The sequence below is a fragment of the Gossypium arboreum genome, chromosome 5, assembly GCF_025698485.1.
Source record: "Gossypium arboreum isolate Shixiya-1 chromosome 5, ASM2569848v2, whole genome shotgun sequence".
Lineage (NCBI taxonomy): Eukaryota > Viridiplantae > Streptophyta > Magnoliopsida > Malvales > Malvaceae > Gossypium > Gossypium arboreum.
This window is the reverse complement of record NC_069074.1, coordinates 87,082,666-87,097,590: the sequence shown is the minus strand read 5'-3', so window position 1 is coordinate 87,097,590 and position 14,925 is coordinate 87,082,666. Positions and strand designations below refer to the sequence as shown.

Genomic DNA, 14,925 nt, shown 5'->3' with positions numbered 1-14,925 from the left:
GCCTTTGCTTTCCCAATAAGCATCCCTTCAGTAATTTATAACCTATTTTTCTTCTCTTAATAATAAATTTAGCATTTTAATTTTTTTATTAATTTAGTTCTTATTTTTTAAATTAATTTTATATTTTATTTGGTTGAATTTTTTATAATTTTTAAATTATTTATTGATGTAATATATAAAAGAAAAATAATATTATATCAACATGAAATATCGTGAATTATCATATATCTTGTCATACCAAAGCATTGTTAAAAGAATTAAATTTTAATCAATATTTTTGTTAAAAAATAATTTGACATTTTAAAAAAATTAATAATCTAATTTAACTAAAAAATAAAAATTAAAATGACAAAATATATAAATATTATGAACTAAATTTATCATTATAATTTTTTAAATATTAATATATAAAATCGAAATAAATAAAATTTTTTCTTTTTCTTTTGACAAAGAGGGTGAAAACACATTTTCAAAGTTAAGGTGATGTGTCAGTTTCTTGTTGAAATTACATTTTTAAAAAAATACATATTTTTTCTTCAAATTTAATCATTTGCCTTGCTTGTTCAATAATATAGTGTTTTTTCTGTATATTTAGCTACAAGGGGAGTTTGAAGAAGAGAAAGAACAAAGCAAAAGGAAAAATAGAAGAAGCCTTTGTTTGGGGTTCTTCAACTTAGCTTTCCATATATTCATCCATGGCTTCTAAGCTTCTTTTGATTGCTGTATTTGTTCTTGATCTCATTGCTTTTGGTTTAGCTGTTGCAGCTGAGCAAAGAAGAAGCACTGTAAGTTTGCTAACTTTCCCCTTCACTTTCTTTTATGGATTTGGTTGTTTTGGTTCACAATTAGTTCATACGATTTCTGGGTATACTGAAAGTTTGCAACCTTTTTTTCCTGGAAATCGAAGGAAAATGAAAGAAAGTGAGTCCTTTTGTTTGAAAAAAAGCGGTAAATCTTGATTTTAGCTTTCTGGGTTTTTTGTTTCATGTAAGAATTTTCTGGGAAAGAAAAGAAACACTGTATTCAAGCTTGATCTTTTGTGTGTCTGTATATATACACATACACATACACATACATATATATGTATTCTCTTTCTGCTAATCAAATAGTAACGGAAATTGATTTCATCATTTTTATAATTCTCAATTGTGTATGAACTTCACCAGATCTCAGCTGAATTTCTATAAAAATAGTAGATCTGAGTTTATGGTTTTTATCCTCTGTCACTAACTTAAAAAAGGTGCCTGGTCCCCTTGGTTAAATTGTGCAACTTTAACTTTAGCCGCTCCAAAATGTTAATAATTCAATTTAATCCCTTTGTTAGATTGAAAATTTACATTTTTGCTCCTTTCAAAAAGTTAAAAAATCAATTAAGCCATTTTAATACAGAACTTTTATAAATTCTTTAGCTTTTTGAACCCCAAACTTTTATAAATTTACCCCATCACATTGGCTTTTCACCCCAGGGTCTAATGGAAGAACTAGTCTTTGCTAGATTTAGAAGCCAAACTGTTTCATCTTTTGAAACAATATTTTATGATCTAATCGGTGATGTTGACTAAATTATTGACAACCAAGCTTCAAGATCTTGCTTTTTATTTATTGTACCCTATATGATAGTTTAATATAAAGTATGATAGCTGATCTTCTAACACGTTCTAGTATTCTAATAAATAATCAAAGGGTAAAAGTCTCATGAAGGTTCTTGTACTATGAGTCAGATTGTATTTTGCTTCTTCTACTTAAAAAATGGGCAAGTTAGTACATGTACTTTAGATCAAAGTGTAAATTAGTTCTTCTGTTAAAGTTTTCATTCATTTCTACTGTTAAAAACTAGTCTTTGCACGTCAGCACGAGATACATGTGGCGTTTGCTATGTTAGTTGTTAACAATAAAAATGGATAAAAATTTCAACATGAAAGACCTGTTTGCTCTTTAATCTAACATATAGGAATTAGTATGCTTATTTTTTGAGTAGAGGAGACAAAATACAATCTGATTCATAATATAAGGGCCTCCATGATACTTTTATCGGGATCAAAGGTATATATCCAACATGAGAAGAATTTTTTATTCCGCTTCAACTCAAAGCAGCTAACATTGGGTGTATGTTTAATGGCAGGCCAAGATTGTGCAGGATAATGAAATTCAATACAACTATTGTGTGTATAACTCAGACATAGCAACTGGCTATGGTGTTGGTGCATTTTTGTTCCTCATGGCTAGCCAAGCCCTTATAATGGTTGCCAGCCGATGCTTTTGCTGTGGAAAGGCTTTGAACCCTAGTGGTTCAAGGGCTTGGGCAGTCATCCTTTTCATTGTTTGCTGGTATGTAACCAACTTTAGGTCAAATTTATGGTTTTTGCTTATTTGAATGGTTTCACTCATTCTTTGAATTGCATGTGTATGACAGGTTATTTTTCCTAATAGCCGAGATATGTTTGTTGGCCGGATCAGTACGGAATGCATACCACACAAAATACCGGACCATCTTCAGCGAGCAGCCACCGTCTTGTGAAACTTTGAGGAAGGGAGTGTTTGGTGCAGGGGCTGCCTTCATTTTCTTGACTGCTATTGTCAATAAGTTCTACTATATTTGCTATTCAAATGCTAGGGAAAACAGCTTCCGGCCATACGGTGGCGGCGGAGAGGCTGGTGTCGGCATGGGAGCCTACAAATAAGCTATGACCTCATGAACTCTATGCCATTGCCATCATTTTGCTTACTTCGTTGTCTGTTTTTTTTCTTTTCTTTTTTGACTTCCATTTCGTGTTCTTTAAGGTTTCGATATAGGAGATAGATCGTATTTCATATAATATTCATAAATTTTTTAATTTCATTTTCGTCCCCAGTCCAAGGTTCTGTAAAATTTTGTGAAGTTTCTTGTATACAATCAAATAACAAAAAGATTGGCATTTGTTTTCCAGCTCTTCATGCAATGCTGGTTATGTATTTTTGAATGAATGACATGATCTTTAATGGGGTTTGCTTGCTATTTGTTAAACAAATAAACCCAAGCCTGATTTAGAAGGCCCTTGTCTTCTCAATGGTCAAGTTTCAATTTTCGTCACAGTTTCAATTTTGGTCCCTATAGTAAGCTTCAATTTAAGATTTAATCTTTATACTTCAACTTCTTAGCATAATTTAGTACCTCAATTTTTACAATGTCATTGATTAGCATAAATGTTTTATTTTAATTAAAGTAATGATATAATTTTTAAGAGTTAATACCATTAAAATTATCTATTAAAATCACGTCTATTAAAATGCTTTTTTTTGTTACATGGTTACTATTTGAGTATTTAAAAAAATTAAAATATCATTCCAATGAGTTCAACAAAAAAATTTAATGGTGCCAACAATTGGAGTTAAATTTTAAATTAAAAAAGAGGATTAAATTCTTAAAAATTAAAGTAGGAAGACTAAATTCTAAATACTCAAAGAGTACAGAAACTTAAAATATATTTTAACTTTCAAATATTTTTCTATAATTTGATCAACAAACAATTAACTCAATTTGAAACGTGGTAGAGAACCATACTAGTTTAAACTAATTGTGACGTCTTTGTGTATTTTTCTTTTGTCACAAAGTATTTTAGATTTATATAACTTTTCACAAGTTTAATAATTTGTATTACATTAAGTTTGATATGTTCATATAATCGGTAAAAGTATCACTAAACTTCTTGTACTATATTTTAGATTGCATTATATCTCTTTTACTAAAAAAGAGAGTAAATTAATCACAAGATATATTAGATGAGTGAGCAAAACAGTTCTTCCGTTAAAATTTAGTGCTTATATATAATGTATAATAACAAATTTAGCTCTTAATCTTTACACATTTATTCAATTTGACTCCTACTATTTTCTTGGAAATAAATTGGAAAATTTTGAATCTAAAGAGGATGAAGGGTAAAAAATAGTAACAAATTAAGAAAAATAATTAAGCCTTTTAAAATTTAAAATTATTAAACAAATCATGAAAATTATAAAAAAATTATAAAATTCTTAAATTTATAAATTCTTTATTAAAAAATAACAATACCAACCGCTAAAATCTAATGGTTATAAGATTTTTTTAAAAATAGACCTCTATTTTTTATTGAGTCAACATTGTTATTTTTAATGAAACTTTTATAATTTTAAATTTTTTGAATTTTTATAATTTTTATGTTTTTAATAATTTTAAATTTTAAAAGGGTTTATTTTTTTTAAATTTGTTATTAAGGTCTTTTTAGTCCTTTAGCGTTATTAGTTTTAAAATATTCTAATTTACTTCGATAAAAGAGTGGGGTCAAATTGAATAAGTGTAAAGGTTGAAGGCTAAATTTATTATTATACCTTATATATAAATACCAAAATTAGCATTTATAGTGCAACTTTAACAGAGAGACTATTTTGTTCACTCATCTAATATAGAAATTAATTTACTCATTTTTCCGATAAAAAACTAAAATATAATCTATAATACAATACAGAAGGTTTTGTACTGCTTTTTACCTTATATATTTATATCATATTTATTTTTCTTTTCATTTTATATTATGTAATATTTCTACTATATTTTTCCCCATATTATACCAACATTACTAGATATCTAATCATGCAAGTCACACATTACTCATTTCCAGACATGGCGGTAGCATGTTGTATCTATTTCATTCATTGTCGAACACCCCAGCTCACCTATCTACACTTTTACTTCAAAATATAAATCAATTTATTATTACCATTATATCAGAATAATATTATAAATTTAATTTTTGTATTTGTTATAAATTACATAATATATAAAAATAACATAATATAATATATTACACTTAGAAACAAACTCGACTAAATCTTTAAACATGAAACGACCTATATTTTAATCAGCTTAATTAATTATCCAAATCCATTTTACAGTATAATATTTTTTACTTAAACTCTCTCAAATTTTAAATGAACCTTGAACTTGGACGAGTAGTACTAATTAATTAAAATATCTAGTTACATATAGTAACTAGAAAATCCAAATCAAATATCATCTGAATGTACACAAAACTAATTTTACCCTTATTTTTAATGACATTGGTTCATTTTACTTTAACCAAAATTGAAACAATAATAACTAATGAATAAAATTATCTGATTCTTTGATATATTCTTCCAATAACATTTTAACTATATTTTTTGGGTATTTTCATGTCCGTTTTACGATTCAAGTTTGAAGTTCACGAAACATTTCAACTATAATTTACCTATTATATTTTATTTATTTATTTTAAAAAAGTTATATTTATAATAATTTTACTATACTTTTCTTTTATAATTTTGGTGAGATTTACCTAACCCATAAAAAATAGTAAGATGCTTTAATAAAAAAATATATTTCTTTCTTTTTTTTTCTGTCACTTCGATCAAAAAGAAAACCTATCCACTTATTGTTGTTTACCAATTTCAATTTATTTATTCGAAAATAAATAAAAAATTAATTTACAAGAAAATGCATTAATTTATTATTAAATAAAATAGTATAAGGTTAAATAGTTGCATAATAAAAACAAAAACAAAAGTAAATTTTATGAGGACAATTTAGTGCTTCTATAAATAGGTTTACATGTAACTAACAAGTCTAAAATATCTAAAAAAAAAAAAAAAACTCACTAAGCTGATTATTAGCAACAAAGTTTGACAAAAACATTCTGTCAAGGATCCAGCTAACTCTAATATAATAGGTTAGCTTTGAATCAAGGTGAATCAACGTTCAACACTCCCCCTTGTTCAAAGCTACAACCAGCAAATTGTTCTCTGAAAAGGTCGTGTTTTGCTTGCGGATTCAATTTTGTAAAAATGTTGGCAACTTGCTCATTTGTATCGCAAGCCTTTTAAATAATTTTTCTGTAAAAATAAGGCTTCAAATAAAATGATAATAAATATTGATGTACTTGACTCTGCCATTAAAAGCTAGTTTTTTTTTTTTTTTGCCATATCAATCTTTTGTCATAAAATATCTCCTTTACACGTTTCCGTTTTTGATTAAAATATGCAAGAATTCTCCTTAGCGAAACTACTCGATGTTGCAGCTACAGTATATATATATATTTTAATTTGTTGAAAAATATTTATTTTAATATTTTTAATATTTTTGATGTATTATATTTAAAAAAAATTAATATCGGTGGGCTGGGCTCGATTTTAGCATTTTATCTAGATCGGGTTTAGACAAAATTTTAGACTCATTTTTCAGGCTGTACCCAGGCTTAGCAAACGGACCTAAAATTTTGGTTGGGTCCGACCTAAACTCAGCCTGACCCATGGACACCTCTAATTCCACATGTATTAATTGATTTATTTATGGTTGAAATTATCTAATTCGATCTTGAACTCTTTTTGTTTATATTTTTAAGAAGTTAGTTGCATTAAAGTAATAGAAAATAAAAAGTTTAAACATATAATATGTAATAAAAATATATAAATAATTTTCACTCTAACTATCATAATTTTAGTTTTTAATTAATTTGGTACATGAATTGACACAAAATTAAATTATTAGTGATATATATTGCTTATTATCGATTTAAAAACTCAAAACAAATAATTAAAAATAAATAGAACACATAATAATCTCTTAATTAGTTTATAAAATAAAAAATTATTATTAATATAACAAAAGGAAATTCAAATAACTCTCACATTTTTTTGTTATGAAAAATAAAGTTTCATAATTTTTCTTATATAGTTATTGATTGAACAATTAGATTTTTGAAACCATATTTTTTAACTCTGGATTTAATTTTTAATTTCAAGGACCAACTTCGAGGACTATTTTTATGTACCTTGAAGGAAATATCATATTGGCAACAACAAAAGTAAATCTAAAGTGTTTTTTTTTTAGGTTTTCCCATTTTCTTTAGCCAAAATTTTATTAATCAAAGAATTATAAAACATTATATTCAGAATAAAACTAATGAAAAAAAAAAAGAGAAAGAAATAAAGTTTCAAGACAAACTCATTGGTATCAAGATTGGCTCGGAAAACGACTCATTAGCTGAAAGAGTTTTTTTTTTTTGTATTTATTGAATTATATAGAATTAGGATTAAATTTATAGAGTATGTAAGTATTGAGGACTAAATGTGTTATTATACTAATTAAAAAAAGGCTTTTTGTTATCAATTAACAGAGGGTGACCAAAATAGGAATGCGGGCATAATTGGTTCACCATTTGTATAATTTACCTTTTTTTAAATATTCTAGGGATGGAATTTTTAAATTTTATAAGGAAAGTTAAAAATTATTATATTTCTTATTTATTTAGTTTTTTTTAAATTTTAACCAATTAAAGACATTTAGTGGTTTCTTAAATTTACTTGTAGATTTTAAAAGTTCATCCTAACTAAAATATGTAAGAAAAATATAAATCAACGAATAGCTACTTCTTGGATAAAATTTCAGCTACATGGACACAGGAAAGAATTGTGTACATTGGACACAATCCATGAATTGATATAGATTTTCTCAGTTGATATAATAATTTGAATCAAATTACATATATTTCAATTTTTTAATAAATTTTTAATAAATTATTGATTTGTACTAGTTGGACCAAACTTGCCACTCTCATTCCAGAAACATCGGCTCCCTCCTCCAAATTCAAACCCCTCCCTAATCCATTCCACTGTACCTGACCATAGACCACTCCCTATCCCTTTCAGTCTTCCGATAAACCAGCCCATAACTAAAGGGAGTGGAACATCCTTGGTGGGTGGGGACAACTCCAAAATATCCCCATACTCAGGGACTAAAACATTATTAAAATGTTTCAGGAAATCCCAAACTCAATGCTCATTGGCTACATTGAATTGATGTGGCAGATAAGTTTACCCTCCTTAATTATCTTATCTTTTCATACCTGTCACTATTTAATATCTTTGCTCGTTTCCCACAATGAACGAACACTCACTTCTACTACTGAGCTCACCCTTCACTTTGGTCCACTACACAGCCATTTCAAAGTGGTACATACATGGCTCTACAAGCTGCTGCTTTGGTTCCAGCTACTTTCTCTGTACCAAAAGAGGTTTGTTTTCAGCTTTGTACTGAAGAACTGGTTCTTGTTTTTTTCTGATTCAATTTGGGGTTTTTGACATTTTGGGTTTCTAATTTGTAGGGAAAGTCTGGTGCTTCTTTCAAGGATTCATCTCTCTTTGGAGTGTCACTTTCTGATCACATCAAAGCTGACTTCACCTCTTCTGCTTTAAGATGCAAGGTTGGGATTCTGTGTTCTTTAAGTTGGACAACTATGGTGTTTATGCTGTTTTTGTGCCTGTAATTGAGCCTTTTTCCTTTGTAGAGGGAATTCAACCATAGAACTGGGGCTGTTAGAGCCCAAACAACAGCCACTGCAACACCAGCAATCACCAGATCTACAGTGGATGGAAAGAAAACACTAAGAAAGGGTAGTGTGATCATCACTGGTGCCTCCTCTGGATTGGGTTTAGCCACTGCAAAGGCCTTGGCTGAAACTGGGAAATGGCATGTTATAATGGCTTGCAGGGACTTTCTCAAGGCTGAGAGAGCTGCTAAGTCTGCCGGAATGTCAAAAGAAAACTACACCATTATGCATTTAGACCTTGCCTCCCTCGACAGTGTCCGACAATTCGTCGATAGCTACAAGCGATCAGGCCGACCTCTTGATGTACTTGTTTGCAATGCTGCTGTTTATCAACCAACTGCCAAGGAACCCACTTTCACTGCTGAAGGATTTGAACTTAGTGTGGGGACTAATCACCTCGGTCACTTCCTTCTTTCGCGGTTATTGCTCGATGATTTGAAACAATCCGATTATCCATCGAAACGCCTCATCATCGTCGGTTCCATAACAGGTAATTTGCTATACAAATGTCATTCAAAATGAGCATTTTTGTATGAAATTGTGGTATTGGTGTACTAATATGGAATGAATCAGGAAACACAAATACATTGGCCGGTAATGTACCTCCGAAGGCAAACCTTGGGGATCTAAGAGGACTTGCAGGTGGACTAAATGGACTGAACAGCTCTGCCATGATTGATGGTGGAGATTTTGATGGTGCCAAAGCATACAAGGACAGCAAAGTCTGCAATATGCTCACTATGCAAGAATTCCATAGGCGTTTCCATGAGGAAACTGGCATTACATTCGCTTCATTGTACCCTGGTTGCATAGCTACCACCGGCTTGTTCAGGGAGCACATTCCTTTGTTCAGGCTCCTCTTCCCTCCATTCCAGAAGTACATCACCAAGGGGTTCGTTTCCGAAGAGGAAGCCGGTAAAAGACTCGCTCAGGTATAAACAAAGACTAAGATAGCGAATGCGAATGCTCATGCTCGGTTATGATCTTTTGTGCATTAACACAATTTCATTGCTTCTAATGCAGGTCGTGAGCGATCCTAGCTTGACGAAATCCGGTGTTTACTGGAGCTGGAACAAGGATTCGGCTTCATTCGAGAACCAGTTATCTCAAGAAGCTAGTGATCAAGATAAAGCACGCAAAATATGGGAGCTTAGTGAGAAACTCGTTGGCTTGGCCTAAATTTAGAGCCTTGAATGCTTTGCGGCAGAGCTTTGATAATGGCTTAAGGGTCTTATCTGATCCCATTGATGAGTGTAGATGACTTTGTGAGTTGCAGTTTGACAATAAAAAATTACTTAACCCGATTTGCAAGAATCTCAAATTTCTCTTCCATTATCAAATATGAAAATGAGCAAAAATAACCAAAATATCGATTAATATATGATGTTATAGGGCTAGAAATATGTTAAAAGTACATCATAATTAATTCGCCTAATGTTAAATTTAACCCTTAATATTTATATCTTTTGTCAATTTAGTCTTTATTATTATTTAGCTAGTTTTCACCGTCAACCTTTTAAAATTAATTAAATTTGACCATCAACTTTTTGAAAAGAGTTGGGAATGATATTTTCAAATGAAAATATTGACTAAAATGTTAAATTTATAAACATAACAGATTCACATGACAATCCACGTGTATTTCATACTACTTTTTTTTTTAAATTTGTATGAACTTTGCTTTCCTTTTTTTATTATGAATTTTTATAGTTTTTTTCAGATTTTGATTTTTAATTTATTTGATGAAAGTGATATATAATACAAATAGTAATATGTCAGCATGAAGTATATGTAAGCAGTTAAATGTGTTGTCATATTAATTTCATTAATAAATTGATATTTTTGTGAGTATTTTCGTTAAAGAAAAATGATTTGATATTTTAAAAATTTAATGACTAAATTTAGCTAAAAAATAATAATTAAGTTAACAGAAAATGTAAACGTTATTATTATGCCTACTCAATTTTAAAAAATTCAACCCAAAAACACCAATTTAATGAGGGTATTTTAAGCCTAATTTGCTCTCTCAAGATAATACTTTGCAACTTGTGCAACAGCTGCTAAGCATTGAATATTAGGCTTTGGATCCTTAGCTTGAAATTCTTTCTTGACAGCATATGCAATATCAGATTTTATGATGCTTTTGCTCGGGGATTTTTCTATTATATCGAACCGAACCAGTTGAATCGAGCAACCAATCTCAAGGCATCCACCTTCTAAAGTTTGTGCTACTTTCACCCTCTTTTGATCATCAATCACATTGAATATCTCAGTATAACTTGAATTCCCTGATTCATATTGAAACAATCCATCATCAAGTTCATTAAAATGCATGAATTTTGATAAAAAGAAAAACCTGGTTTAAGTACCTGGAACAAAAGTGAGTTTAAGAACAGTTCCAACCCCACCATCACCTTTCAAAACTTGAATCCTTTGAATAACATGTTTAAGCTGTTGAGCAGCAAGTTTTGAGATCCCAAGGTGACTATAAAGTTCCCAAGTCAGATTTGCAGGCACATTCACTTCAACCTCATTGGTAAGATGCTTTAATTCCTCACAATTAACTCTAATGTAGCAACCAATGAGAAGAACAAAGAAAACAAAAGAAATTTGCTTCAACATTTTTCTTTTTGTTTTTAAACTTTAGGAATGATTCTATGATTTCTGTATTGCTACAATTTACAGTGTTTAAATATAGAGGTATGAAATGAGTTATGTATATTCTAATAAATGATCGAGATAACGTTAAAATTCATGAATGCTAGATTAGTTTGCCATTTATTGCTACATTTTCCATTTAAATACATGAAAAAGTTTAAGGAGGGATTAATGTGCAAATTTGTTGGAATATTTTATTTTAATTGATATTTATCATTTTACTTTTGAGTTAAACATAAATTTATCATCGTATTTTAACTTCATCTTGAATTTTGTCACTAAAATTTTATTCTAGATTGAATTTTATTATTTAAATTTAATTTTAAAATATTTTGAAGATAAATTTAATAAAAAAGTAATACTATAATTTAATACTTAAAAACAATAAATTAACATAGTATAAAAATTAATAAAATAATTATTTATAAAAATAAACTTAATCTTTTCTTTTAATTTTTATTAAATAAAATTCTATGTTAATTTATTATCTTTTGATATTTTATAAATTAATTTATTATTAAATATTTAAATTTATATTTTTTAAAATTTTATTTTCAAATCATCGAAATCATTATTAATTCGCAAATTTTAATTAAAAATCCAGATTAGTGACAAAATTCAATAAAATATAAAGTTTAGTGATAGAACTCATTCGTACAAAAGTTAGGTTGCAAATTTCATCATATCCTCAAAATATAATGATAAATATTAATTAAAATAAAATCCACCGGTAAATTTCGATGTTCATCAACAGTATGACGGCAAATTTACATTTAACCCTTTAAGAAATTATAATTAAATTAAATATTTTCTTTTATAATCTTTTATGTTAAGACAAAAAGGTTGCCTTAATAAGCAGAGTTTCTAGTTCATTTTGATAACTTTTGAGTAAAAAATTCATAAATGCTGGACTAGTTTCAAAATTTATCCATTTTGTTGCCATATCTATATATTCTTCTTGATACTTCTCTATTAAGATTTTATATTGTTGAGTTACGGAGTTACGGTAAATGTGTCTAAGTTGCAAAGTACTACTTTAATTTTGTTTAGAAATTGGATTCAACTGAACACTGATAGTACAGTAATAGAAATTTCTCGCATAGTCATTATTGGAGGTGTAAACGAGACAGTGATGTGGTTGAATTCTTGGCTTTAATCAATTTTTGGGAATATGTATTATTTTGGATACTGAATTATGGAGTATTCTACAAGGTGTGGAGATTACACTTGATAGAGGATTTGATATTATAATTATTCTTTCAGACAGTCTAGAGGTGATACAAGCTATATAGGTTAGTTTGCAAAGGTCTCGCATTCTACATTGGTTAGGAGAATCCAACACTCACAGGTTAAAGTTGCACATTGGTCGATTATCACATTTCTAGAGAAGATAATAAAGAGGCTTATACTCTAACTAAAATGACTGTTGATAACGAAAGAGGCCTTCATTTATTTAAAACGTCCCATGAGGGCTTGGGCATATCTTTAAGTAATAATTTTTTTCACAAAAGAAAGAACTCTCGAAAAATATTAACTATGCAATTAGACCTTCAGTTCTTTTATGTAAAACATTGATTTAAATGCCGTAAATTATTTGTTAAAAATAAATTAAAAATTCAGTGAAAAATATTTTTAACAATATAATATTGTTACAATAATTTTATCATTATATGTTTTGGTTAAAAGAATTGGTTAAAAAATAATTTCTAGTAAAAATATAAAATTAAATTAAAAATGTTTAAAATAACATGTAGGGATGAATTTGAATAAAATTATAATTCAAGGGACTTAAGGGACAAATTAAAAACCGTGTGCAGAGATTTATAATTTTATTTAATTTAATAAAGGAAATTTTAATAATTGTTTTAAGCATTGTTTTTAAGAAAATTTTAACAATTTACTTTATGAATTTTAAAGCAGCTGTTATTAATAAATTTTAATATAAATAATATTTTATAAGTTTGATAAAAAATATTTTCTAGGATTTAGCAATAAAAATAATTGGTTTTATTTTGTTTTATTAAAATGTTATTAAAAGTAAAATATTTTTTTCCAAGTCAAAAAGGTTAAGCCAAAATACCAAATGAAAGTGGATCGATTTTTTTTCATTCTCGAGGAAGTGCATATTTTATCCGAATCTTCTTCCATGATGGTACGGAACAATAGTATCATTGGAGTAGATACCCAAATCACTTTAAATACAAGAAGCCAAGTGGGCGGATTGGTCCGAGTGGAAAGAAAAAAAAAAAAGATTGAACTGAAAATTTTTTCGGGTAATATCTGTTTTCCCGGAGAAAGAGATAAGATATCTCGACACAGTGGCATCTTGATACCACCAGGAACAGGCAAAACAAACTCTAAGGAATCAAAAAAATTGAAAAATTGGATCTATGTCCAACGGATCACACCTACCAAGAAAAAGTATTTTGTTTTGGTTCGACCTGTAACCCCATATGAAATACCGGACGGTCTAAATTTAGCAACACTCTTCCTCCAGGATCCATTTAAGGAAAAAGATAATATGCAACTTCGAGCTGTCAATTATATCCTTTATGGAAATGGCAAACCGACTCGAGAATTTCGACACAAGTATTCAACTAGTTCGGACTTGTTTAGTGTTGAGTTGGGACCAAGACAACAAAAGTTCTTTCGCCGAAGAGGTCTGTGCTTCCTTTGTTGAAGTAAGGACAAATGGTGCGATTCGAGATTTCCTAAGAATCGACTTAGTGAAATCTCATATTTTTATATCGAAAAAGAAATGATCCGTCAGGTTCAGAATTGATTTCTGATAATAGGTCATATGTTTTAAAAATTGCTCGTTAACATATATTATTCGGGTGAGTATTTCGTACATTGATAATATACATTTTTATTTCACAAGTGTTTATAAAAAATTGATGTGTTTCTTTTTTTTTTTAAATATTTTACAATACCTCTATATAATGCTTGTTAACCCTTTGAACCTGATTGTAAAGTCTAAAAATTCCATCGACAAGATATTAAATAATTTTTCATATTATTTTATTTTTAAAAATAAACCATATTTTATAATAAAATAATTTAAAAACTATTTATAAAAAGTGAAAATATTTAGTACACTGCTAGTGGAATTTAGGGTTGGATTGATGACAAGTGTATATAGGATATAGTAAAAAAAATGGTAAACTACAAAAATAGTCACTTTTGTTTGCCTCAGGTTACATTTTAGTCACTTATGTTATTATTTTGTTACGAAGTAATCACTCTTCTGTTAAGTTCCATTATCTCACTAACGGTAATCCTACATGGCAGTCCAACTAGATTTTATAGTCAATGAAAGTTGGTAATATTGTAAAGTTGTTTTTAGTACTCGGTTTTATAACAAGCAAACACCCGGAACAAGAAAGTCCAAAATTCACCCTCAACGTTTGCACATTTTTGCATGTAAGTCCTTATACAATTTACATTCGCAACCCGGAGGACGTATGAGTATATCTGTTAATACATACTTCATTCGGCTAAATTATATGTTAATAGTAAATCAAATGCATAATTTAGCCGGATGAAGTATGTATTAACAGATGAACTTAAAATCTAGTTGGACTGCCACGTAGGATTACCGTTAGGGAGATAACGGAATTTAACGGAAGAGTGATCACTCCATAACAAAATAATAACATAAGTGACTAAAATGTGACATTTCAAACATAAGTGACTAAAATGTAACTTTGAGGCAAACAAAAGTGACTATTTTGTAGTTTACCTAAAAAATTAAAAAGAAATATATAATAGAATGGAAAACTTGCTAAATTTATAACTATACTTATGAAGTTAAAAAGTGCACTATCAATATACTAAATAATCACACTTATAAAAATACCAATAGAAAAATATTATATGAGAAATCAAT

The 14,925-nt window shown here is 28.8% G+C and overlaps 3 protein-coding genes across 3 annotated transcripts; 2 read left to right on the top strand and 1 right to left on the bottom strand.

Moving 5' to 3' along the window:
• Nucleotides 1-539: 539 nt before the first annotated feature.
• On the top strand, nt 540-2,926 carry LOC108450021 (uncharacterized). Its single transcript, XM_017747445.2, has 3 exons — nt 540-785; nt 2,123-2,328; nt 2,414-2,926. Exons 1-3 carry the CDS (start codon nt 696-698, stop codon nt 2,679-2,681), a joined length of 564 nt encoding a protein of 187 aa, XP_017602934.1. The 5' UTR covers nt 540-695; the 3' UTR covers nt 2,682-2,926.
• A 4,978-nt stretch (nt 2,927-7,904) lies between these two features.
• LOC108450311 (protochlorophyllide reductase, chloroplastic) lies at nt 7,905-9,692 on the top strand. The gene is made up of 5 exons (XM_017747875.2): nt 7,905-8,063; nt 8,154-8,252; nt 8,337-8,868; nt 8,952-9,310; nt 9,402-9,692. The coding sequence occupies exons 1-5, from the start codon at nt 8,010-8,012 to the stop codon at nt 9,555-9,557; spliced, it is 1,200 nt and encodes a 399-aa protein (XP_017603364.1). The 5' UTR covers nt 7,905-8,009; the 3' UTR covers nt 9,558-9,692.
• Nucleotides 9,693-10,302: 610 nt separating this feature from the next.
• On the bottom strand, nt 10,303-11,034 carry LOC108451712 (norbelladine synthase-like). Its single transcript, XM_017749372.2, has 2 exons — nt 10,748-11,034; nt 10,303-10,666 (listed from the first exon to the last, which is right to left on the bottom strand). The coding sequence occupies exons 1-2, from the start codon at nt 10,998-11,000 to the stop codon at nt 10,392-10,394; spliced, it is 528 nt and encodes a 175-aa protein (XP_017604861.2). The 5' UTR covers nt 11,001-11,034; the 3' UTR covers nt 10,303-10,391.
• Between the last annotated feature and the right edge of the window lie 3,891 nt (nt 11,035-14,925).

What these genes read in the sequence shown, in the direction of transcription:
- LOC108451712 (XM_017749372.2), bottom strand. Translation starts at nt 11,000, where the DNA reads ATGTTGAAGCAAATTTCTTTTGTTTTCTTTGTTCTTCTCATTGGTTGC. An exon ending in TAAACTCACTTTTGTTCCAG is followed by an intron (nt 10,667 to 10,747) that starts GTACTTAAACCA and finishes AATATGAATCAG; the next exon opens with GGAATTCAAGTTATACTGAG.
- LOC108450311 (XM_017747875.2), top strand. Translation starts at nt 8,010, where the DNA reads ATGGCTCTACAAGCTGCTGCTTTGGTTCCAGCTACTTTCTCTGTACCA. An exon ending in CATCGTCGGTTCCATAACAG is followed by an intron (nt 8,869 to 8,951) that starts GTAATTTGCTAT and finishes GGAATGAATCAG; the next exon opens with GAAACACAAATACATTGGCC. An exon ending in CCGGTAAAAGACTCGCTCAG is followed by an intron (nt 9,311 to 9,401) that starts GTATAAACAAAG and finishes CTTCTAATGCAG; the next exon opens with GTCGTGAGCGATCCTAGCTT.
- LOC108450021 (XM_017747445.2), top strand. Translation starts at nt 696, where the DNA reads ATGGCTTCTAAGCTTCTTTTGATTGCTGTATTTGTTCTTGATCTCATT. An exon ending in CTGAGCAAAGAAGAAGCACT is followed by an intron (nt 786 to 2,122) that starts GTAAGTTTGCTA and finishes GTTTAATGGCAG; the next exon opens with GCCAAGATTGTGCAGGATAA. An exon ending in ATCCTTTTCATTGTTTGCTG is followed by an intron (nt 2,329 to 2,413) that starts GTATGTAACCAA and finishes TGTGTATGACAG; the next exon opens with GTTATTTTTCCTAATAGCCG.